Genomic DNA, 26,169 nt, shown 5'->3' with positions numbered 1-26,169 from the left:
CTGTGTCCGCACCGCAAAAACCGCTGCGAGACAAAAATCCTCGCAACGAGCGACCCGCTCGGGTCACGCCGCGGGGAGCGAGCGAGCGAGCGGAAGATCAGGGGGACGACGGCACGTGGTCACCTCGCGGTCCCGGCGACCTGGGGAATTCGTCATCGCCGGAGCGAAGGCCACACGCGCGCTGAAGAAGAAACGGCTTGAGAGCGGCTGAAGGGGCCACAGGAAAAACCTTTTAATTTTCACAGGAACAAACACAATGACAGCGGCTTCAATCGATGAAAGCTCCTTCAGTACTCAACTAAACGTTGTACAGCTCTTGTTTTCAGCAGCGACCTGGCCATCACAAATGATGGCTCGGCGAAGTGGCTTGTGGACATTTATAGCAGCAGCCAAATACTCTAAACGCGCGGTGACGTTGATTCTTAATGTGGAGGTACCAACCGGAGGAGCCGGAGAGAACTAATCCACGCGACCACGGGGAGAGAGACAAACAAACTCCAAATATACAGCAGGAGCAGGCGTCAGGGTCGGGAGCGAACCTCCGACCTCCTGTAGACCAGGCGACGTCGTTAACCTTTCACCACCGCAGCACCGCAGCGCCCTGGTGAAGTACAGATAAACTACCGCACAAGACAGACACAGCGTGGGGGAAGCCCTCGTCTAGCAGTGGAGTGACAAAACGGGCTGTACATACAAAGACCCCCCGTGAAGCCTAAACAGACTGTTGGGGAAAGTGTCACCTATTGGCGAAAGTATCACCTATGAAGCTCGGTACGGCACATGAGCGGGTGGGTGGCAAGGACTACGCCTGACCGCCTTTGTCTCCCCAGCGGCGATGTTAACACACCGCACCAAGTACTCATTTGAGGCTGAGTCGACCTAGGGAAGGCCTAGGACCGGTTCAGATAAGCGTCACCGGTGTTTTCTATGAGCGAGAATCGAACTCGGGTCGCAGAGTTCGTAGAGCAGTGCGCTAACCACCGCTCCAGGGACAAAGATCCTCCATATTGCCCGAACAGACTGTAGGGGTAAGTGTTGTTAGCGAGCACCTATAAAGGCCAGCACGGCACACAAGGGGGTGGGTGGCCAACACCATGACCAGCTGCCTGTCTCCCAAGTGACGATGTTTACACATCGCACCAGGTACTCATTTGAGGCTGAGTCGACCTAGGGGAGGCCAAGGACCAGTTCAAATAATCGTCCCTAGTTTTAGCTGTGAGTGGGAATCGAACTGGGGTCACCAGGTTCGTAGCGCCGCGCTAACCGCTACACCACCGCTCCCTACACACACACACACGCACGGACGCACACAGACGTACCGCCTTCACAGCGATTCTGAACACACCTCCTGCGAATTTAAAACGAGAACCTGAGGAACAGACCATGTGGGGGTCCAGTAGCGGACAGCGACACGCTCCTCGGGGGGCCTCCGCCTCGCCGGCACGTGCGCCCCGTGTCGCCGACGTGGCCGCGAGGCCTCGAGACACCGGCGGGAAGCCTCCACGCAAATCCATTCTTCTTCGTACCCAAGCCGCGTCCGTCAGTTCCACGAGAGGCAAACGCTGCCAATGTACAGCTCGCGACGTTCGCAAGCGCTGCCACTCGCTTACGACGTGTCAAACCGCCCCCTCCTGCTCGACGCGGCGTGGGGCGAAGCATTCATCCAGCAGCGGTCGACTCAGCCCATCATCCCTCCAGGGGGATGATAAAACGGGTACCACGTTGTGGGGGTAGTCTTCTTATGGATAGACTCGCCCCCCGCCACAGGAATGTGGGATTTCCATCGCTGGCTCAGGGCTGTAAACAGTGCCTCATTGTAAATCACTCTGGCTTTGCTAACAAAGCCGCATCTCCCCTCCTACCCACGTCGGCACGTCGCTGCCACCTCTCCCGTCCGGCCCAGCGCCCGACCGACGTCTCAGCGCCACCCGCCCGCACGCCCGTGATCACCGCTAGCATGCAAACGACACCGACGTACGCCGCCCACCGTCCTCCCCCCCCTCCCCCGGGTCACCGCTTGGGCCCAGCCCCAGACCCAGGCCCGGGCGCGGTGAGCGGCATCGGTGGCGCCGGCTCGGCGAGGATCTCCCCGCGCTCGAGGCCGTAGTGAAGCAGGGCGGCCCCGGGCGAGGCAGCCGCCCAGGACATGCGGAGCGAGTTGAAGCGTGCCGCCCAGCGGCCATCGGGCGCCAGCAGCACGAGGCCCGCCGTGCCGCCCACCCGCGCCGTCATGTGACTCAGCGCCGAGTCGGCCGCCTCCTCCAGGCTCATGCCTGGAGGAGAAACAGTCGGCCCGCCGGGGCGGCGCGGTCACGCGGGGCAGCGCGGGGTAGCGTGGTCACGCGGGGCAGCGTGGTTCAGCCGGTCACATGGGGCAGCACGGGGCAGCGTAGTCACATGGGGCAGCGTGGGGCAGCGTGGTCACATGAGGCAGCGTGGGGCAGCGTGGGGCAGCGTGGTCACATGGGGCAGCGTGGGGCAGCGTGGTCACATGAGGCAGCGTGGGGCAGCGTGGGGCAGCGTGGTCACATGGGGCAGCGTGGGGCAGCGTGGTCACATGGGGCAGCGCGGGGCAGCGTGGTCACATGGGGCAGCGTGGGGCAGCGTGGTCACATGGGGCAGCGTGGGGCAGCGTGGTCACGTGGGGCAGCGTGGTCACATGGGGCAGCGTGGGGCAGCGTGGTCACGTGGGGCAGCGTGGGGCAGCGCGGTGACACGACGGAGAAACCGACGTGGACTGAGCCCCGTTCTCAGGAGTTCGAGATCGACGGAAGAGCTTCTGGAGAAGCGGTCGAGAGGCAGAAAAGGTGAACGCTGCTTGACAGCGGACGATGAGATGAAGAAAGCTCAAGCTGCTACTCTGGAGCTGTGCACTTGTAAATCATCGAGATTGAGGACTCATTTCCTTACGACTGCCTTGTGCGTTTAGTTTGTTATCCTTCCCCTGGCACCCCCGATTAGCGTGGTTGGTGAAGTACGGTGCGAAAGTTCAACATACACATAACACACACACGCATAATATACACACACACGCACAATACACACACACACATGCACAACATACACACACGCACAACATACACACACATGCACAACACACACACACACGCACAACATACACACACAACACACACACGCACAACATACACACACAAGATATATACAACATACACACACAACATACACCACACACACAATATACATACAACACACCGAACACACACCACGCACACACCACACGCACAACACACACACTCACGCACAACACACACACGGCGCAAGTGCCGGCGACCATCAGAGGCCATATCGCGCGATGCCGTGCCAGCCGGAGGTGGCGGCGGCCTGTGCCTGTGCTGGGCCACCGCGGCGGCGATGGAGCCGGTGCCTCACCCTGCTGGACGTTGAAGAGGACGAGGCGCGCGAGCACCACGCGCATGATGGACTCCCCGTCGCCCGTGGTGGACACCGCCCCCAGCTGGTTGTCTGCGTAGCCTCCGCTCCCTGTGCGGAGACACACGGGGCCCACACAACCACCACCACCACCGTCATCACCACATGCCCCCGTAATTAGCACCATCAGCTATGGTCAATCTGCGGCTGGATGAACATCTCCCCCCTGCCAAGCCATCGTTACCTCTCACGATCCTGCGATGTGACAATCCACCCAGCACCTGGACACGGCCACGTGGCTCCGGTGAGCCGTCACGGCCACGTGTCTTACCGCATGCTCCAGAGATTCATGCTGCGAGCCCACGGCCACCCTGGTTAATCGTGGGGTGAATGTCTTTCCTGCGTCAATATGATGCACTGTCTCTGCTTCACGCTGGGACGTTCAAGATCCCGAGACGATTTACAAAAATAAATAAAAGCGGGCCATTGTGCATCAGCATCACGGTCAAAATTGGCAATCATAATATTATCACCAATATGATTATTTCCCTCGTCTAACCCAGGGAAGCCTGTACGAGTCTCCAGACTGTTTTTCCAAAGGGTCCTGCTGAGTTCTCACAGCAGGGGGCGACGTTGCTGCTGTGGCTGTTTGTGTGATGCCTCATTGAGTAATTTGTCGGGCATCTTTGAGCATTGGGATGTCTTGGCCAACACCGGTGACAATGTGTTTGCGTTTCATTAGCTTTCAATTTCAGTTTCATTTATTTGGTATAACCCTGTAAGCCATGCGGCTCTTGACTCGGGTGCAACCGCAACAAACAAAACATGAACAAGAAACATCTTAAAGTGACTACACGCAACAGAAAAATCCAGGAAAAAACAGCAAAGTCTTCCAGAAAAAGCACCGTATATCAATGTTGTGTGCAAAAATCCCAGTGGGGTGCAAGTCAAACAATAACAACCATACGACAATTTAGATTAAAGTTATCAGTCTAACTCTGTACAACAACAAATATGGCTAAACTAAAACGTTTTCGAAATCACCAAAATAAAGCTATAAAAGCAATGTAACAGTGATCATAGGAACTGTGACTGAAATTTTATAATAAACGATATACATAACATGTACTACCAAACTGTGCAGCCATAGCTGGCTGCATGAGTTGGGAAGACACCAGAGAAACTCGGATGAAAGCCGTGAAGAACGGGGGACAGAGAGAGAACATACAGCCTCCACACTCACACAGTCACTCTCACACACTCACTAGAACAGGGAGAGAGAACATACAGACTCAACAACAACAAGCGCCATTCGCCATTAAGTGGCGGTGACGTCACCACGAAGTTTGTGCCAGGCTATGTGCAAGTTGAGGCCACGTGAAGTGTACCGGGCTCGCTCACCATCATGAAGGTCCTTAATGATCGTGTGCAGAGGGTCAGGAACTCCAAAAGCATGAAGAACAACCCAGAGCCCAGGCCTACTGATGGTATCATAAACCTTGACTAGGTCAATAAAACAGAGATGTAGGTCTTGTTGGAATTCCCTACACCTCTGATGTAGCAGACGGAAAGAAAATATGGCATCTGTGCAGGACCGCCCTTTCCTGAAACCGCATTGGGGCTCCGCAAGCCTCTCCTCAACGTGCCTAGCAAGGCGATGTTGAATAATACTTGCCAGGACGTTTTCCGGCACACTGAGGAGTGAGCTGCCCCTGTAGTTGTTACAGTCTGTGCAGTCCGCCTTCTTGAAGAGGGGGACTACCAGGGCATCCTTCCAATCCTGAGGAACCCGTCCAGTGGTCCAGACTGTTATTATGATGTCATGTAGGGCAGTCTGTGCACAAACGCCACCCTCCCTCAGCATTTCACTTGGAAGATCATCTCTGCCCGGTGCCTTTCCTGTTCTCAGCCTCTGGATCGCTTTCAGTATTTCCTCAACAAATGGCACCTCAGCCAGCCACTCACAGGGGGTGACTTCTTCTTCCAATATTTGAGGCCCCGCAGCCTCAGCAGGGTCAACCCCACTTTGTCCCATGATGTTTTCCCGGCTGAGGGATTTTTCCTCCCCCAGGACCTCACAGAAATGGTCAGCAAATCTGCAAATCTGCAAACCTGTTCTTGGGGGTCGGAGATTAGATCACCGTTTTTTTCCCATAATGATGGTAATAGGTGTGGGCCATTGAGGCAGACTCCATCTCCTCAGCAACCCGTGACCACCACCCATCCTTACAGTGCCTCACGACTCTCCGAACCTCCAGGCGAAGGCTGTGGTAAGCCTCCTCATTCTCTGACGTGGGATGCTGTAGACGATGAGAGTGGGCCTGTCGCTTTTTCTCAGCCAGTCTGAACACTTCCTCTGTCAGCCAGGATCTCTGGGGAGGTCTGGACTGTGTACCCAAAGCAGCCATTGCAGCTGCATGAGCCACAGTCCTAAACCTCGCCCATTTCCCCTCGACATCAGGAGTAGGGAACGATGCCAACCCCAGCCGCAAGCGATGATGAAATTCTCGCTTGCATCTTTCACCAGCTAGCTGAGACCAGGCCACTATGAGTTTAAATCGGGTCCTAGGTGTACACCTACCACCGGAGTGGAAAAATGGCAGGCGCATCTTACAGATGACAATTTCAGTGGGCAGATCAGCTCCACAGTAGGTCCTGGAGTCAAGGACATGGGCCCGCATCCGCTGTTCCGTCACTGCGTAGTCCAGCAGATGTTCTTGCTTGGACCCGGCATGCATCCATGATGTGGTGTGGATGCGCCAATGCCAGAACAGCGTGTTGGTAATTACAAGCCCATGGGCTGCACAAAAATCTAGCAGCCTCCTACCGTTGTTATTGAGCTGATCTGGCCCATGGCTTCCAATCACTCCAGACCAGGTGCCAGCATCATGACCAACTCGGGCATTGAAGTCGCCCAACAAGATGACTCTGTCCCACATGCTCACTAGAATAGGGAGAGAGAGAGAACATACAGACTCCACACACTCATTCTCACAAACTCACTCGAACAGAGAAAGAACATACAAACTACACACAATTACACGCTCGCTCTCACACACTCACTAGAACAGGGAGGGAGATAACATACAGACTCCACACACTCAGTCACTCTCACACACTCACTAAAACAGGGGAGAGAGAGAAGAAACAGATTACACACAATCACACAGTCACTCTCACACACTCACTAGAACAGGGAGAGAGAGAGAGAGAAGAAACAGATTACACACAATCACACAGTCACTCTCACACACTCACTAGAACAGGGAGAGAGAACAAACAGATTACACACAATCACACAGTCACTCTCACACACTCACTAGAACAGGGAGAGAGAGAGAGAGAGAACAAACAGATTACACACAATCACACAGTCACCCTCACACACTCACTAGAACAGGGAGAGAGAGAGAGAGAGAAGAAACAGACTACACACAACCACACGCTCGCTCGCTCTCACACACTCACTTGAATTGGCGGAGAGAGAACACACAGACTCCACAGAGAGGCGCCCGGGTCGGGAATCAAACCCAAGCGTACATCGCTGTGAGGTCACGGGTGGTCACCACCACGCCAATCACCATGAACTTGGCAGGAACCCTCCCCGTAAAGAAGAACAAAGTGTTGAGGCTCGGTGTAGCTGTCCCTGGATCAACACAGTGCGACGATACAAAGTAAATATAAAATAAACTCAATGTGACTGCAAGCCTCGCCGAGCGGGTGGGGGGGGCCGCGTGAACACGAGCCCTCCCCGCCCCCCCCTTGCCATTGTGGAACAACCTTGTCGTGTTTACTCCACATGAACACACGTAACCCCACACACACACACAGAGACAATTGTACCGAGGCAGTCCGCAGAATGTACAGAAAGTAAATACGGCACCCTCCCCCTGCCCCTGACCGCCCCATTAATCGTACGGCGCGATAAGCGGGGGGGTGACGGGGGGACCACGATGATGATGACGACGACGACGACGATGGGAGCTCGGGTTTACGGAACTCGGGGAGGGGTGCTAATGGCGCGGGACGACGTGCGATGAGACCCCGACACACGCGCACACGCTGGGGCGGTTCCTCCGCCCGCCACAAAATGCCATCTCCTCACCCCGGCGCACAGGGACGGAGGTCAGCGTCCTCCAGCTGGGACATGGAGATGGCTGAGGAGCGCTGCAAAAAGGTGGTCGGTGGGTGGTGGTGGTGCACGGGGTCAGAATGTTAATATTTACACTACAGGAGGAATCCAATGAGCTGTAAAGCTCTTGGTCACACATGTCCAGTAGTTCACCGGAGTCCAAGTAGTCTCACACATGTTCAGTAGTTTCACACGTGTACAGTAGTTCACACGTGTACAGTAGCTCACACTTGTCCAGTAGCTCACACATGTCCAGTAGCTCACACATGTCCAGTAGTGTCACACATGTTCAGTAGCTCACACATGTCCAGTAGCTCACACTTGTCCAGTAGCTCACACGTGTCCAGTAGCTCACACGTGTACAGTAGCTCACACATGTTCAGTAGCTCACACATGTCCAGTAGCTCACACATGTTCAGTAGCTCACACATGTCCAGTAGTGTCACACATGTCCAGTAGCTCACACATGTCCAGTAGCTCACACATGTACAGTAGCTCACACATGTTCAGTAGCTCACACATGTCCAGTAGCTCACACATGTTCAGTAGCTCACACATGTCCAGTAGTGTCACACATGTTCAGTAGCTCACACATGTTCAGTAGCTCACACATGTCCAGCGGTTCACACATGTCCAGTAGCTCATACATGTCCAGTAGCTCACACATGTACAGTAGCTCACACATGTTCAGTAGCTCACACATGTCCAGTAGCTCACACATGTCCAGTAGTGTCACACATGTTCAGTAGCTCACACATGTTCAGTAGCTCACACGTGTACAGTAGCTCACACGTGTTCAGTAGCTCACACATGTTCAGTAGCTCACACATGTCCAGTAGCTCACACATGTTCAGTAGCTCACACATGTCCAGTAGCTCACACATGTTCAGTAGTGTCACACATGTCCAGTAGCTCACACATGTTCAGTAGCTCACACATGTCCAGTAGTGTCACACATGTTCAGTAGCTCACACATGTCGAGTAGTGTCACACATGTCCAGTAGTTCACACATGTCCAGTAGTTCACAGATGTCCAGTAGTTCACACATGTCCAGTAGTTCACAGATGTCATTCAATGGGAAAATTAAATGAATCGCGATCATTCATGGACGTGGTTCCCGAGTCAAAGCTTCTGCCACTTAAACGGGCATCGAGGCTCGGGTGCCCATCCTCCCATTAACACCCCCCCCCTCCACCCCTGCAGAGCCACATTCATATGACGGGGGGAGAGTCAGAACAGTCTCTGTACAACTTCATGAAGTATTTATGAACTTGTACAATTGGTAATTGTGTTCTTCATCTACTTTACCTATTTATTGATTCGTGATTTTCTTACCATTCACAATTACTTTGCACTCCAATGTTTTGTATTGTCTTATCTGTGATAAAAAAAAGAGCTTCATAGCTCATCGAATTTCTCCAGGATAAATACAGATTCAGAATTCTGATTCAACCATTGGTGACTTCCCACCCCCCGACACAAGGCGGTACCTATTTTCTTTTTATCAACGCCCGGAGGAAAGGATGATGAGCTGAGTCGACCCCCCCCCCCCCCATCCGGGAGTTGAACTGGTCAACCCTTGATATTGCGAGCCGACTCGCCCCACTACCCAGCCACCTCGCCATCTCTCGGAGCAATTCCTTCAGAGGCAATGCCATTTCCCCACTGGTCGTCGAGACTCGAGATCGCAAGAAGGCTCAGGCTGAGCATTCCTTCCCTCTCTCTCGAAACTTTCACCACGCACTACTGAGCGGGCCATCTCTCCCTTGCCTTCGTCACAGCAAGCAGCACGTGGGTGGGGGGAGGTGCGGTGAAAGCTTTTTGGGGGAGTAACGGTCAACGCACGGCGCGTGCCGCAAAGCCGCCATTTGGGGTCGACGAGCGGCCTTGCCAGGAACCGGGCGTCAAAATAGAGGGCCCAAGGCTCACTCGCGAAATCCACGAAGCGCCGGGTCTCCCTCATCTCCCCAGGCCCCACATCGATCAAACGTCGCCCAGCATCGATGCTGGATTTGAACCGATTACTTCAACATCATCTTCAACATATTTCATACTGACCTCCCACCCCCACCATGCAGGAGTACATCTCGGGGTGTAACGAGCCCAGCCCTGCATTCCCTCGGCTCACTGAGCCTTCACAGCTGAGATCTGATATAAAATAATTTGACAAAACACGAAAAAAAATCCTTTTCACACAAACCTGTGGGCGATCACACCCTTGCGTGCATGCGTTGTGCCTCCACGAAGTATCTTCTAACTATTGTTGACACGAGTTTGTCACGAGAGCCCGAATTAAAACACTTGGTTCCTTTTCCCCTACGCCCGTTGTTGTTGTTATCGTCGTTGTTGTGATTGCGCTTGACGTCGCACCGCCTGCCCGCCCGCCCACATGCCCGCCCGGCTCTAGGTCTCTGCCCGACCCCGGTGGCGCTCACGGGACGTATCGGTACGAGGCCTCTCCCGACCCTGGCGGCGCTCACGCTCAGGCCAGGCACCGAGGAGGTTCTCCGGTGCAAGAAAGTAGAAACACATCCAGGAGACAAAAGAGGCTTCCGGTGAGACCCTCAACCGAGAGTTTGCACCAGGGACCTCGTGCCAGGCCCGCGAGTGCGGCCACGGACGGGGCATTCATTCATCAACGCGGAGTCAGCGAAGGAGCCGTTGCACCAGACGTGTGACCTCTTGCGACAGCGTTCCCATAAACTGCTCTTGGTGCTGTACACCGGCGTCTCGAGGGATTTGTTTGCACCACGGATCACGAGGAGGCGGGGGGGTGGTGACCACGGGTGCGGCGCTTAACCATGATGAATTTGGACACGCGACAAGATCACCGATCGGTGATTTGCCCATATATGGAAGAAAGGCATTGGCCCAAGGAAGCGTTGTCTTTGCCCATATATGGTCATTGTGGATCGTAAATCGAGGCATGATCGTAATCGATTCCGCTCCGTCAATCCAACAGTGGCGCAAAATTGAACGGGCAGCCATCTTTAAAATGACGATTCGTTGAGATTCTCTGGCAATCAATTAATTGGCAAGTGATTCATTGGCAAGCCATACTTGGAGTAGTCGTGTAACCCCACTACGCCCCCTCGATTTGATTGGCTAACATCAGCAAGATCGGCGATTCCGTCGTAGCCCGCTTCAAAGTCGGCCCCCAACTTAAGTGCGCAACTTTTACGGTTGGGCAGCTCACGAAAAGGGGCGATTGGCGACGCCGGCCCCCGACAGCCACGCAAGGTGACCGGGCCACCCCCATGGACCAACCGCGTCACCGGATGTAGTTCAGCCGTCGGCGTGACTCACCAATGCACGGAGTGTCTCCAACCCTGCCCACCATCTTGTTGGTCATCCCTCCAGTGGACGTGGCGCACGCCAGGTTGCCGGAGCGGTCCCGCGCCACCGCCCCCACGGTGCCGTGCAGCCTGCCAGTCGGGGGGGGAGAGCGCCACAGCCACAGGGAGGCGTCGCCACGGGATGTAGTTTTACTATCGGCTGATTGTTTTCGTGAGGCCATGTAAGTGATCTAAACAGACGTGTGTCGTGCAACCCTCCGCCACCCGACACAGACAAACGAGTTAGATTGTCGCGTGCACGAGCGTTTAAACAGCGTACAAATTATTGTTGGCGAGTTGAAGAGCAAATCTCGCAACCGAGTCCAAGTTTAGTAACGGACACGATGTTTGATTTGTGAATAGGTGAGGCATCATCAGGGAAAAAGTACCCAGGGCCTCAATGTGGCAAATTGTTAACTACCTCGTTTGGTGTGCAGGAGGTCGCGGGTTAGTTCCTGGCCCTGACGCCTGCTGTATATTTCGAGTTTGCGGTGTCTCTCCCCGTGGTCACGTAGATTTTTCTCTGGGTCCTCTGGTTTTTTCCCTCCATATTTAGGATCGACGTGCATTTAAGAGTATTCGGCTGCTGCTATAAATGTCCACGTGGTGACAAGCCACTTCGTTGAGCTATCTTTGTGGTGGCCAAGTTGCTTCTATAAAATAGCGATATAGCTCAGAGGGGCCTTACCTGGTAATATAATTTTTTTAGTTTCAATGAGAATTCAGGAAGTGAGACCAGGCTTCCTTTAAACAGGTGCCACGCCATGACGGGGAACAACCAATCAGAATCGAGTCTGTTGGCTGCCTCTCAGCACCACAACAGCTCTCTATTTTTGTGCGGTGCCCTGAGACGCGATCGCATTTAGACGCCGCTTGGTAGATCCATGTTGTCTCGCGTTGTGTTCGCTGAGCAGCACTCCATTGTGTGTATGTGTGCTTTATGGAAGGCTCTATTGCCTTGGTGTCTGTGGGCTCCCTTCTTCTCCAATGTCAAGCGTGGCTCTGCACCGGCTCCATCTATTTTTTTATTTTACCAGGTAAGGCCTCACTGAGCTATGTAGCTTTTTTTTCAGAAACGACCTGGCTATCACAAATGATAGCTCAATGAAGTGGCTTATCATCACGTGGACATTTATAGCAGCAGCCAAATACTCAAAACGCGTGATGTTGATTCTAAATGTGGAAAAAAATCCAAAGGAACCACGGGGAGAGAGACACTGCAAACTCCAACTATATAAGCGTCAGGGTCGAGATCTAACCCACGACCTCCTGCAGACCAGGTGAGATAGTTAACATCTCACCACAGTGGCTTTGTCAATGCGAGTGGGAGTAAATACATGTGTAGTGCAATAGCGCCAGCTGGTGGACAGCAGCGGCAACTGTGGTGGACAGACAGCTCACACGCCGGTGAGGGTGTGAGCACGATGTGTGGGCAAGGAGGAGGAACTAGGGAAGGGTCATGGAGGACCCCGTCTGGAGGCCCCAGGCCGGTGCTGGGAGTGGACCCGTCTCGTCGTCGCTGTCATCTCGTCGTCGTCGTCGCTCAACGTCTCCTCTAGATATTGCGCTACGAAGGAGAGTAGTTGGCTATCTCAGTCAGCTCCGTCAGTGCTAGACAGCCGGTGTTGTGTACAGGCTGAGCTCGTGTGGAGAGTGTGCGGACGAGACCGTGGAAGTTGTTAATAAAGAAAGTGTCTCCTAGAAACTCTGTCTATGAATCGTTGACACTACACGCGTGACACAAACTAGTTGACAAAACCGTTTGTGTGTGATGAGATTAATGTGATACTATTCTCATACCATTTCAGAATGTAACCTGCCCAAGGAGGCAGGTGATGATGATGCTTTTTTCACTTATTGTAAATGGCGGTGAGCCATCCCATAGAGCGGTAGAGGCCAGTACGTGAATCGCGATCCGCGGGTGGATCATCGTGAGCGATTTTGTTGTGGATATCAGGACAACTCGGAACAAAGACATTGGCAGACAGAACATTTATTTACGGCCGATGGCAAATGCAAATCCCCTGACTAAGAATTTGTGCATTAAACAGCAGTGTGCTTCACTAAGTTTGAGAGGGACGCCACTTTCGCCGATAAGCCATCATTAGTGCGAGGGCCGCCACACCATTTGAAACCATTGGGGGCTTGTGACAACACAATGATGACGATGAGGGGTGCGCGTCAGGGCCCGCGCTAAAGGCCACCAGGGGCTGCCAGTGGGCCCGCGGTGGCCTTGCAATGAAGATCACTGAAACACATCACTTCTACCAAGTCGGCGTGTGTACTTGCTATGTCTGGAGTACATTGCAGGGTTGAATCCTCCCACGCGATTGTTGGTCGTAGCTTCCCGGTGACAAGCACCAGGGTGGATCACGGTGCTTGGGGTATTGGCCACCACTGCGGAAGGCTAACAGTGGACCCGTAGACTATCCTAGAGACTAGAAACATAGTTCATTTGTATACATAGGTAAGAGGGAACTTTGGTGTGTACTGGTGCAGTGTGGGTAGGGGGTGGGTGGGGGGTGGGAGTAGTGAGGGGGGGGCCCTACTCGTCTGGGTGGCGCTGGGGGTCGGGCCGCCGGTTCTTCTCCCAGCGCTGGCGGGAGCGCGGCGTCTCCAGCTGCTCCGCGGGAACCTCGGGGACTCCCTGGGAGCGCGCGAATGCCGCCGCTCCGCTCCCCGTCAGCATCGCGTGACTCGTCTGCCACCGCGCGCGCGCACGCAGGCAGACGGAGGCCGGTGTTTAGCCACCCGCGCTCACTTGCACGCGGCCGGCGGTGTGCAAGCATCGCGCACGCAAAACCTCGTACAGCCTTGTCCAGAACGCACGGCAGTTTTTTTTCTTGTCGTCGTTTATGCCGCCAGCCCAAGGAGCGGGGAAGACGCGATCGTCCCAGTGGTCAGCGGTGGTACAAAGTCACAGCTATTGACCGGTTTCATGCTCATCAGGAGACGTCGGTCACAGCAGCATCATCGCCGTTCGCTGTTGCCACGTGCCTCTGGGGGCCCCGTATATATGCGGAGGACTTATGGCGTCAGCTCACTCACCGGTAAATATAGCGGCAAGATACAATCTCCAGCTAACTTGAGTTGTGAGGAATTGCCCTTCAAATCACCGGTGAGCGAACTGAAGCAAATGCTAATCGGCGCGTGGTTCAACGCTTGCATGCGTGACAATTTAATTTGTCTGGCTGTGTCAGATATTGGAGGGTAGTATCCACACACATTTTGGTCAGATCATAACATGGCCTAACCCAACAATGACCTGCGACCGCCCGCGTGTCCACCTGTCCACCCGTCCAACTCTGCATCCATCCTTCCAACTCGCTGATAAACCACGATCACGCAAACTCCGGTCATCCTGGCAGCAGCGGCTTTTGGCTGGCCATGGAACAAAGGATCACCGCATCGCGCGGCGCTTTCAGATGCGCTTCTGCAGCGGTCTGGAACGCTCTCCCTTCCGATATTAGGCAGCCACTGGGAGCTGTGATACACTTTTAAATCATCATCATCTAGCTTGACACCTCATTGCTTTAGAATTGCTTTTTGTTTAGTTTGTTGTCCTTCCCCCGCACCTCCAATTAGCACGGTTGGCTACGTACGGTGCGAAAGAAGTTCAACATACATACATACATCCACCTGTCCAGGGCGAGGGTGGGTAGCGCGGCACCTTATCCATGACGAGGCGGGCCAGGAGCACGGGGTTGGCGATGTTGCGCACGCAGGAGACGGCGCCGGCTGCGAGGCGCGAGCCGTCCATCACGAGGGCATCCTGCTCAACATCCCCCTCCGCGTTGAGCACCGAGCCCACGCCTGCGCAACGGGGTCACGCGCGGGGGAGGGGGGGGAATGGCGGGGGGTCACACATGAGGGGGTTGGGGGGTCGCGTGCGGGGGGTCGCGTGCGGGGGGTGGTGGGGGTCACGCGGGGGGGGGGGGGTCACGCGCGGGGGGGGGGTCACGTGAGCGCCCTACCGGCGTTGAAGTTGGGATCGTCCTCCAGCAGCACCACCGCCGCCTCCACGGCATCCATGGCGGAGCCCCCCGCGGCGAGCACGCGGGCCCCCTCGGCCGCAGCGCGCTTCACGCCCACCCTGCAGGCCTCGGCCCGGTCGTCGCTGACGACGCCGGCGCCGCCGTGCACCACCACCACCTCCACGCCCTCCATCATGGCTCTCCCGGCTGGCGCCCGCGAGGTCCCCTTCTGGAACAGAGAAGAGTTTGCAGTTTTTCATCGCTGTCGCGCGACAACTTTACTTTGTTTCATCAAACCTACGTATTATTGACATTATAATTGTTTCAACGATTGAGAACCCAAGGGGTACAAGGCTGCACTCAAGGTTAAGAACCACTGGTTTAGAGTATTTTAAACAGACACGCATCACATGGAATACGATGTTCCTGTATGCAAATTGTAACTACGTACGACCTGTTCGTACAACCTGTTCGCAAACGTCTCCGTTTGCGGTGGGAACATCGCTCACTGCAGAGCTGGGCGGATTTTTTGTGTCAACTTCTGACTTTTGTATGAACACCTGATATAGTAAATACCTCAATATGCAAATAGTCAATATACAAAGTTTCTGTGCAAGGAACTCTGGATTTATTTACCATTATCTTAATAGGAAGAAAAATCGAGTGAAATAATAAATGAATGCATAATAAAAGTATCCTTCTGCGGTACTACATAAATAAGAATAAAAGTACAAATATGGTTAAATTCGTCTCGGGACAGGCTTCTGTCTCTGGTGTAGGCCAATCAGTTTCAAAGGCAATTCCAAAGGTTATCAGAGCCATGTTTGTCTGCATTTTCACCACAAGTAAAGTGTGTGGGTCATGCAGTAATTTATTCCTTGCAAAAGGTATCAACTTTTTTAACATCGAAGCACCTGTTTTATTGCCAGATATGGTAAAACCTATTCTTATTTTTCAGATCTTAGTGTGAAGTGACGCCACTGTTGAGGGAAGTGATGTCATGCCGGTAATATATTTTTATGTTTCTGGATCAATCCCAATATTAAAAAAACGGGATTATCTAACATTTCATGAACTAGATCGGATCTTCAGATTTTTTTTTTTTAATCCGGAAAGCACATCCATCCCCACGCTGAAACTCTCACGTCATGTTTTACTTTGTCAACACGTTCGCTTTAAATATCAATATACACGCAAATTTGTAACGCCACAGCAGCCAGAACCAGCGCTGCTAACAATCGCCCAAGCTCTGTGGCCGTACATTCGGGATATTTGGTCAACTCCGCAAGTTACCATTTAAACACGTGGGGGGGGTGGGGTATAACCCTTTATCTTCGTACAGATGGAAGACAGATGGAAATTAATCCACTTGATGTACTGCCGTGGTGGGGAGATGTTAACTACCTCGCCTGGTGTACAGGAGGTCGCGGGTTCGATCCTGACACTGACGCCTGCTGCTGTATATTCGGAGTTTGCGTGTCTCTCTCCCCGTGGTCGCGTGGATTTTTCTCCTCCGGTTTTTCCCTCCACATTTAAAAACGTGTTCAGAATATTTGGCTGCTGCTACAAATTTCCACGCGATAAGCCACTTCGTTGAGCTAGCATTTATGGCAGCCAGGTCGGTTCTTAAAAACAACTACACAGCTCAGAGGGACCTTACCTGGTAAAATAAAAAATAAGTTAAGTTTTTAATAGATCAACGTTTTAAATCTGTCTCCATCAAAGCACTGCAATGAGCCTGTGCGGTTTGACCTTTGCGACGTTCACAGCCGTCAGCAAATACAGAGGTCGATCTTAATACCTGGGAAGTGCAAGCTGATGCAATTGCGAATCTTTGCCCTAATTATTTTCTCTGTTTTCCTACGAGGCTGCCAGGGCCGTGTGTGTGAGCGCGTGTGTGTGAGCGCGTGTGTGTGATCGCGCGTGTGTGAGCGCGTGTGTGTGCATGCGTGCCGCGTGTATAGTTTTACACATGGGCAGGTGGTGGCGGGAGCAGGTGACAGTCGCAGGTGCTGAGTCTTTTGTAAATATTTTCAGCGACATTTGAGACAAGACCAAGGCTGGGAGGAACCATGGCAGGAACATTTCACAAAAATAAAAAAAAGTTACTAAACTATTGTTTTTCAATAGGGCTCAGGATCTTCACTTTAAGACATCTCCTCGAAAATTATATCTTTGCCATTTTTCAGCGGTGGAATTGCTCCAAGCTGCACGAGACTGAAAACTAATTTCTTTAGAGCTACTTTTTCTGTTTGTTGACCTTCCGCCGCACCTCCGATTAGCACGGTTCGCTACGTACGGTGCGAAAGAAGTTCAACGTACATTAAACAGCACTTTCATCAGCAGCACGGATAGGTGGCATGCGTGGGATTACACCAAGTGGTGAGGGACAGAGAACAAAGGGCTGGTGAGGGACAGACTATTGACAGTTAAGGCAACTGGGCTTGGACAGGATGCGTCATCAACTGAATTGCTATTTTGCACGTTCCGGGAACGACAAGCAGCTCGGAGGCATTACTGTCGCAATACCTGTACAAAGCATGACGCCGATATGCCGCAATTTATTTTTAGACGTTGTACGCACCGATCGCACGCCGAACGAACCTGCCCTGGCAGCGATTTCTGCATTTTTATCAATTTACGACGAGGGGTTGTTTGGGGGCGCCGCGCCTACGGCGGCGCTCCCGAGCAACCATCCGCGGCCTTTGGCCAGGAAAGTCACGTAAAAAGTTGCACACGAACGACGCATTCACGCAAGCACCCGATGCTACGTTTTGCAGTTGTAAAATGAAACATCTTTGAATTGTATTATGTTTTTAATTAGATAATTTTATTTCATCATTAAAAGCTTGTATCATTTTAGATCTGAAAGACTTCATTGAAAACGACATTTCGTGTGAATTTTCTCTAGTCGTTAAGTAGATGGCCTTGCTGGGGGTTCGGTTCGATGCGGACTTTCACCTGTTTGGGATTGCGGGATCGAGATAAGGCGACACAGAGCTGCTGGCCGTCTGCAGATCGATTCCAACGTAATCGAGAGTCTGTCCCTGCGCCTCCGTCGTTCATGCAGGGGGCGCAGGGACGACGGAAAGTGCAGCGTTCATCACAGATAAAGTTGTGCGCTTATATAAGAGTATTTCACACGGTCGACTTTCACCGCTTCGCCGGAGACCGCTCCTCTTCGTGTGGTTATTTTACAACCGTTGGGGCCAATCCCATTGGGTGGGCGGCAAACGCGCTCAGAAGCGTAGCAGAGTGCGCTCTCAAGCAACCTAAAAACGGGGGCCCACACCTGGCCAGCTGCTGCCCAGCTGGTGGCCACGTGGCCACCACACGCCGGCTGTGATCCTCACCGAGACGAAGGGCCGTATGGGGGTTTGCTACCTCGTCGCCTTCAAGGTAACGACCGACAGTGGCCGCCGTTGGCACGGTGCCTAAGGTGGTGGTAGTGGTGGCGGCGGGGGTGGCCGCATCTTCTCAACTCTCGAGTGGGCGATTTTGAAAACGACACTCACGGGCGCCAGGCTCATTCAGTTCTCTTGAACTGGTGGTGTGGATAAGGACGGGAGCTTTTGTACGCTGGAATGCTGCGTGCCAATGCGCGTTGCTCAATACACAGGAGGTCCGGTAAGACGACACGAGACCCATCTGAACAAAAGACGCTGCGCACAAGCATCAATAACGTAATCCCAAAACACACACGGCAGCAACACCGCCACGTAAAGAAATGGCGACGTTTTTGGGAATGCACCTTCTTCAGAGCAGAGAGCTATGACGAGAACATGAAGAGAGGATGGCAGAGAGGATGGCAGAGCGCTATGAAGCAGGGCCCATGAAGGGGTGTTTGGAAACGAGTTCCACTAAGCTACAGAGAGTACTTATATTGCAAGAAATACAATTTGGAAAGATTCTCATTGACAAACCTCGGGTTTGTAGGACCAAGCTTTTGCACAGGATTTCAAAGTAACAAGGCAGCTGACATGCAAGGCTCTAGTTAATGCATAGCCCATAGGCAAGCATTAAACATTCATAAAAATGCCATACGGAATAAACGTTTCTCGTAATTTTCCAGTAGTAGTGCATTTGTACCCCCGAGAAATAAAACAGCCCACGGACGCCGATATCATCACAGAGCAGTGTGGTGTCTTAACCTTTCACTGCAGCCTGCACCCATTTGGTTCTGAATCGTAAAAAAAAGTTGGGTTCATAAATACATCGGGTTTGATCAAACAAAGTAGTTGTACTCGACATGCCCATGCTCAATTTGTGTTTTAAATTATTCACCTTTGAAAACAAAATCTGGCCACGTGTCGCACCCCCAGAAAGGGCATCTCTCGCAGGGGGTGTGTGCATCCCAGGTGAAGTAGAAGAACCACTGTCATAGAGCAAAATCCTTGCAAGGTTGCATCTGATAAAAACAGGAGGCAGTGTTTTCGACCAGCCCTGCCACCTTGGAGTAATGCTCGTCGAATGAGAGTAATAAAAAAGCTAGAATTCAATTGTTTTTGCGGAGTTGTTTGTGACCAGGCTGAGGCATACAACATCTCCACTATACACTCGAGAACCTGGATTTAATCACAGTTGGGCGGCTGCCTGGATGTGAACCCAGGGTCCCAGCCGTTGACGGCTCAACGCTCTTGAACTTTGACGGCTCAACGCTCTTGAACTTTGAACCACCCACTGCCTAATCCACATCTCGACAACCGTGGACCGCTTGGCGCCGACGATCGCGTACCCTGGCAGGCGAGGGGTTAGCGAGCCAGAGACCGCATTGCCAAGGTGTTAGACCCGCCAGGTAGAGGCTCGCTACCCTGACGCGTGGATCAAGGCCCCTTCCGTCACCCGATGCTCTCGCAAGACAACTGTCACCATCGTGATCAGCCGTGGTTCTATCCATCCACTCAATGAGGCCTTCGCTCTCCCAAGCCGTCGCCCCTGCAGGCGGTTCTCCGATGCAACGATCCATCTCGCTCCTGCTGCGCACGAGCCGATTTCGTCGCTCCATCTCCGCGGTTACCGTCCTCTCTGGGGCGTGTTCCCCTCCTTTGGTTCGTCTCGACCATTGTCGTACCTTCGAGCCGTAGACATGGCCTACCCAATCCCGCTTGCTTCCCTTAGAGCAGGGGTCCCCAACCCCCGGGCCGCAGACCAGTACCGGTCCGTGGCCTGTTAGGAACCAGGCCGCACAGCAGGAGGAGAGCGGTGAGTCCGCGCGTGGCCCCCGCCCCCATTGTTTTATTATTGACCACTTCCATCCGCGCCTCTTTCCCACACTGCGCACTTGTCGCAGTCACAGTGTTGATGAGCCCACAAGCTCTAACCCCTATAAGCCACAATGAGTAAAAACAAACGTCGCTGGAGAGCTTCTTTGAAAAGGGGGAATAACCCAATGATGACCCCCCCCCACCCGGTCCGTGAAAAAATTGTCTTCCACAAAACCGGTCCCTGGTGCCAAAAAGGTTGGGGACCGCTGCCTTAGAGCAGTGGCTCTTCTTCTTCTTAACCTGGGGTACACCACCCAGCACCCCCTGGGGGTGCGTGGGGTGGTGCCCTTTCTGGGGCGGCGGGGAGGGGTGCGAGACATGGACAGATTTTCTTTAGAAGGTAAATCATCGAAAACCCAAGTTAAGGCACGGGGCATGTTAAGTTACACAACTACTTTGTCTCATCAACCCCAAGGTAGTTATTAACATTATTGAAAAAATACGATCGAGAATTAAATGGGTGCAAGGCTGCAGTAAAGGTTGTGCACCACTGTGTTAGGGTTAGTAGTAGTGTTAGTGGTAGGGTTAGTGGTAGGGTTAGTGGTAGTGTTAGTGGTAGGGTTAGTAGTAGTGTTAGGGGTGGGGTTAGTGGTAATGTTAGGGGTGGGGTTAGTGGTAGTGTTAGGGGTAGGGTTAGTGGTAGTGTTAGGGGTAGGGTTAGTGGTAGTGTTAGTGGTAGTGTTAGTGGTGGGGTTAGTGTTAGGGGTAGGGTTATTGGTATGGTAGGGTTAGTGGTAGTATTAGTGGTAGGATTAGTGTGTGGTTAGGAGTAGTGCTCGTGTTGGGCGGAGTGTTAGAGCAGTGGTTCTTCTTAACCTGGGGTGCATCACAGAGCTCCCTCTGGGCATGCTGTGAGATGCCGTTTCTGGGGGGGTGGGAGACATGGGCCAGATTTGTTTCGAAGGCAAATAATAGAAAAGACAAATTCAGCACGTGGCAACGTAAGTTACAGCTTTACTTTCTCTCATCCACCCCTACGTATTCATTAACATTGTACATTGTTTTTACGATTGGGAACCAAAGGGGTGCAAGGCTGCAGTTAAAGTTAAGAACCATGACCGCTGCATCAAAGTCTCCGTTGTGATGGTTTCCTTGTCATGATTGATTGATTGACGAGCGTGTCCTCTAGTCCACGCGGCTTCTCTCCTCCCGTCTCGGGAGGGCAGTCGGGCGGGAGGGCAGTCGGGTTGGGCGGGAAGGGCAGTCGGGCGGGAAGGGCAGTCGGGTGGGAGGAGGGCGAGCAGACGGACAGGATGGGCAGTCGGGCCGGGTCGGGCGGGAGGGCAGTCGGGCAGGAGGAGGGCAGTCGGGCGGGAGGGCAGTCGGGCCGGGCACGAAGGGCAGTCTGGCGGGAGGGAAACACCGCAGGCCTCACCACGAGCCTCTCTCAGCTGTGGCCTTCCGGGTCCACGCTCATGAGAGATCATCAGCATGGCCACGAGCAAAGATACCCCCCCCCGCCCCGTGTCGACTGTTGGGGTCAAGTTGCTGTTCGCGAGCACCGACAAGGGCCACACGAGGGGGTGGGTGGCCAGCACCACGCCCGGCCGCCTTTGTCTCCCTAGCGGCAGTGTTATACACACCGCACCAGGTACTCATTTGAGGCTGAGTCGACCTAGGGGGGAGGCTCAGGAGCGGTTCAGATGATCGTCACCGGTGTTCGCCCTAGCGCAGCGTAGGGCTAACCACTACACCACCGCTCCCCACACACACACACACCAGCCTCACTCACTACTCACCACTCACTCACTACTCACCACCTACTAATCACCACTCACCACCCACTACTCACCACTCACTCACCACCCACTACTCACCACACACACCAGCCTCACTCACTCACCACTCACTACTCACCACCTACTACTCACCACTCACTACTCACCACCCACTACTCACCACTCACTCACCACCTACCACTCACCACCCACTACTCACCACTCACTCACCACCCACTACTCACCACTCACCTCCCACTACTCACCACACACACACACACCATCCTCACTCACTACTCACCACTCACTCACTACTCACCACCTACTACTCACCACTCACTACTCACCACCTACTACTCACCACTCACTACTCACCACCTACTAATCACCACTCACTCACCACTCACTCACCACCCACTACTCACCACCCACCACCTACTACTTACCACCCACTACTCACCACTCACAACCCACCACCCACTACTCATCACTCACCACTCACTACTCACCACACACCCACTACTCACCACTCACCACCCACCACTCACTACCCACCACTCACGACTCACCCACCACTCACCACCCACCACCTACCACCTACTACTCACCACTCACCGCCCACTACTCACCACTTACTACACACAACTCACCCACTACTCACCACTCACTCACTACTCACCACTCACCTCCCCGCCGGTAGCTTCTCAGTCAAGAGTCCAGCACGCGACCAGCTGACGATTACATCCCGATCAGCTGACCGGGAGTTGAATCGATGTTTTCGATTCGCTATATAATATTTGCACTATCCCTTGCGTACAAATGATGTGTTGTGACCACGAATGAGCATTCACATAACTAACTACAACATGATAGAGAACAAACAAACAATTTGTAATTTTAATAATCGACCACAAAGTAGGCGATTGACGGCGAGAAAAGAAAAAATCGATTCCCGAATCGAATGCAAAGCGAAATCATGTAATCGCCGTGTCGTTGGTTTTGAACAGGGATTGTGAATAACTGTGAGAGAGAGGATTTCCATCCAGCAGTGGATCGATTATACTTGATCCTGAGCTGTACATTAGTTATCTGCGTGTGTGAGGGGGTGGTGGGGGGAGGCCCCCACACCCAGATTCGCCTTCCTCTGTTCCTGCACTAAACGCGGGGAGGAGGGGACGGGGATTATTTTTCTCGCGACGGCACCTGCCGCCTCCTCCACGCTGTGGCCGTGACGCGGCGAGGGCGAATCACAGCCCGGCGGAGCGATACCCGAAGCGCAGCGCCCGCTGGAATAGCGGTGACGTCCTCGTCAGCAGAGCCGTGACGTGCTCGATCCACTGCTGGAGGGAGTTGACTCGTCGGGTGTGGGGATTCTTAGGGGCCGTCCATAAATGACGTCACGCACCTGGGGGGGGGGGGTCAGACATTTGTGACGATGGGGGGGGGGGGTGTTTGAGAAATGTGACGTCACATTAAAATGCGCAACTTTAAATGAATATAGACAACACGTTCTACTTAATTAAATAGACTTTTTAATAAATGTTTTCTCCTACAACATCAGAGTGCAGCGCCACATTAAATACGCACTACAATGACAATAGTCTAAAGCGATTTGAAGCATGTTGTATATTTGGGGGGGGGGGGGACAGAGCTTTGTGACGTCATATTTGAGGGAGGGGGGGTCTGACTTTTGTGATGCCGTGTGACGAAGTGGGGGGGGGGGTCAAAAATCGTCCAAAATCGCGTGACGTCATTTATGGACGGCCCCTTATTCATAAAAGGGGGGGGGAGTCTATGGCGAGATTAAAGCCCCAACATTGACAATTGGAGTACGACGTTTCGCTGGTGATTACAGCCAGCTTCATCAGGCGGCTTGCCAGAATTGCCCATTGGGGATGCCAAACTGCTGCTCGCCATCACCCCACGATGCCGGCTGAAGTACTCACAGACACGTCTTGCACGTTTTGTTCACGCGACAAAACCCCGACTCATTGGTGGCGTCGGGTGGTGGGTGGGTTAACGACACGTGAATATTTTACTGGTAGGAAGCACCTGGTTCCACCAGCACACAGGGGATTATTGTGTCCGTCCGTCCGTCGTGCATCCAAAAATGGGAGAGGTGGGGCTGGGTGGAGAGGGTGGGAAGGGGCTGGGTGGGGAGGGGAGGGTGGGGCTGGGTGGGGAGGGGCTGGTCACCCCGTGGTGCCCTGATATAACTCAACGTTTAACCTGTCACGCCGGCTTGTGCCCGCCCTCACAGTCGGCCATATTTGCGGAATACACCACGCCGCCGTTGACCCTGGCCATTGACCGAACAACCCAACGTTCCTACCAACTCCCTCCGCAGGAATGTGTTCTGCGATCTAATCCAAAGAACTTTAATCGTGAATAATATTGGGCGCGAAAGCCGAGTTACCACTCGGTACATGGGGATTCTGAGTTTTGTCAGGAATTGGCTCGTCAGATAGAGTCTCCCAACTTACACACACCGGCTCTCAAAACACTACAAATTAGGGAGATGATAATTATTCGAGTGTACCTCACTGATAAATATAGCCGACCAATCGGAACGGTGTGTGGAATGTAAAACGATCCACCAATCACCTGAACTGATAGTTGTCAAACTCTTATCAGTGCCCTACCGTATTACAGATCAATTCAGACCTTATTGGTCACCCCGTGTCCCTTATAAATCTCAACATTCATTCTACAAAGTCCCATCACGAGGGAGAAACACAAACACATAGACATTTTTGTGCCCGTATTGAAACGGCTCTACGCCGTATGGACCTGAAAACTCAATTTCCCTGTACAAGAAGAATACGGGGCAACCCGTGATGGGTTGACAGCGATGTGAACTGATTTCCATCGGTCCATCTCCTCGGTTCGACATCCTCTCGGGCGAGTTCCTCTCCCCCCTTTATTGTTGTTGTTGGTGGACATCTGTGGGGGGGGGGGAAGAGCTTAGTAGCTTTTCGGATTCCTCCAGGACGATTGCAGACTCTGATTGGCTTGCTGAATTCTTACCTCCAGGCGCGGCAGCTGAAAGTCGAAACGATGATTTAAAGTTAAATAAATGCCTCCCCACCTCTGTCCCACAAGTGTATCGGCCAGCAGGTCGCGGGCTGTGGGGTAAAATGTGGGTTCGCCCACCTCTCCCTACCAACGTTTACAGCTTCACGATTTCGGTTTATTTTACAGCCAATCGGTTCTCAAAGACACAGGTCGAGTTTGTGATGTGTCCTGGCAGGCCAGTTTCAACGCGTGGCAGTCACGTCCTAGCGCACCCACTAGAGGTCGCTGTCGCCGTGCTTTCATACACCGCACGTGCTTATTGTTGTTTGGAGCGCAAAAATAATGAGGAGGTCGAAACCGGTTCAGATGTTTCTCAATTAAACGATTGCTGCTGTTGTTGCTGCTGCGTCGGATTTGGGCTGGAAAGCCAATCGGCTGCTGCTCATGGTCTCGTAAAATCGCCTTCTTATCTGCAGGGACCCACAGCGGGTCTCTGTGATTGTTTATTCAATGAGGGTGGTGGTGGCCGTTGTGGTTTTGATGGTTCATAATCCTAAGCCATGGTCACTCCACTGCTGGATGAACGCCCACTCCCCAAGTCGCCACCGCCACCATTCATTTGAAGGTTATATTTTTTTTTAAACAGGGATTGTCTCATGAGCAAGAGTGCAAGTGAAGCGAATTTTGTTTACGCGGGCGAGAACTCCGGCAGCTCCGATTAGCACGGTTGGCGGCGTACGGTGCGAAAAAGTTCAACGTACATACAAGAGACCAGGACAAGAGTCTAGTTTGCAAGAGAGTGACCTGGCTCACCAAAATGATGAAGGCACAAACAGAAGAAAATTAAAGTATGGTACAGCACACATGATTACGTCGTGATTTTTATTTTATTTTTATTTTACTTTTATTAATTTTAATTTTTTACCTACGTAACTTTACCGAAAAAACCTAAGAATATGAATCCTTGCAGTCACGAAAGCTTCAAATCTAGAATTACTTGTAAAAAGGTTTCAGTTTTGTTGCCAGAAAAAAAGGGGAAACCCCTTATTATATTTTGGTACTGGCAAAGGAGGTCTAATGATATGCTACAGCAATGAGGTAAACAGCAATCAGAACAAATATAACAAAAACACTCGCATGGGTAATTGAAAATAATGGCGACCACAAAGATGATAGGGAGCGTTGCACACGTACATACGTCGAACTTCTTTCGCACCGTACGTAGCCAGCCGTGCTAATCGAGATGGTGATGTAAAAGGGCATCGCTCCCAGTGGCTTTGTGATATCAGAAGGAAGGGCGTTCCAGACGTCCGCAGAAGCGCCGCATCTGAAAGCGCTGT

General features: G+C 52.8%; 1 protein-coding gene across 3 annotated transcripts; it reads right to left on the bottom strand.

Moving 5' to 3' along the window:
* Positions 1–208: 208 nt before the first annotated feature.
* Positions 209–22,985, bottom strand: ASRGL1 (asparaginase and isoaspartyl peptidase 1). 3 transcript variants are annotated; one of them, XM_078604737.1, is made up of 7 exons: positions 22,494–22,985; positions 14,833–15,061; positions 14,529–14,671; positions 13,408–13,559; positions 10,830–10,948; positions 3,391–3,501; positions 209–2,273 (listed from the first exon to the last, which is right to left on the bottom strand). In XM_078604737.1, exons 2-7 carry the CDS (start codon positions 15,026–15,028, stop codon positions 2,011–2,013), a joined length of 984 nt encoding a protein of 327 aa, XP_078460863.1. In that variant the 5' UTR covers positions 15,029–15,061; positions 22,494–22,985; the 3' UTR covers positions 209–2,010. The 3 variants fall into 3 exon arrangements, with proteins under 3 accessions (XP_078460863.1, XP_078460862.1, XP_078460861.1); XM_078604736.1 differs by having other exon boundaries at positions 22,501–22,985; XM_078604735.1 differs by lacking the exons at positions 10,830–10,948; positions 13,408–13,559; positions 14,529–14,671; positions 14,833–15,061; positions 22,494–22,985 and adding an exon at positions 4,792–6,200.
* Positions 22,986–26,169: the final 3,184 nt, after the last annotated feature.

This window comes from Lampetra planeri, chromosome 23 (genome assembly GCF_965212315.1).
Source record: "Lampetra planeri chromosome 23, kcLamPlan1.2.h2, whole genome shotgun sequence".
Classification (NCBI taxonomy): Eukaryota; Metazoa; Chordata; class Hyperoartia; order Petromyzontiformes; family Petromyzontidae; genus Lampetra; species Lampetra planeri.
This window is presented reverse-complemented; position numbering and strand designations above follow the sequence as displayed.

What these genes read in the sequence shown, in the direction of transcription:
- ASRGL1 (XM_078604735.1), bottom strand. Translation starts at nt 5,425, where the DNA reads ATGGGACAAAGTGGGGTTGACCCTGCTGAGGCTGCGGGGCCTCAAATA. An exon ending in CATTAAGGACCTTCATGATG is followed by an intron (nt 3,502 to 4,791) that starts GTGAGCGAGCCC and finishes GTCTCCGCACAG; the next exon opens with GGAGCGGAGGCTACGCAGAC. An exon ending in CCTCTTCAACGTCCAGCAGG is followed by an intron (nt 2,274 to 3,390) that starts GTGAGGCACCGG and finishes TTTCTCCTCCAG; the next exon opens with GCATGAGCCTGGAGGAGGCG.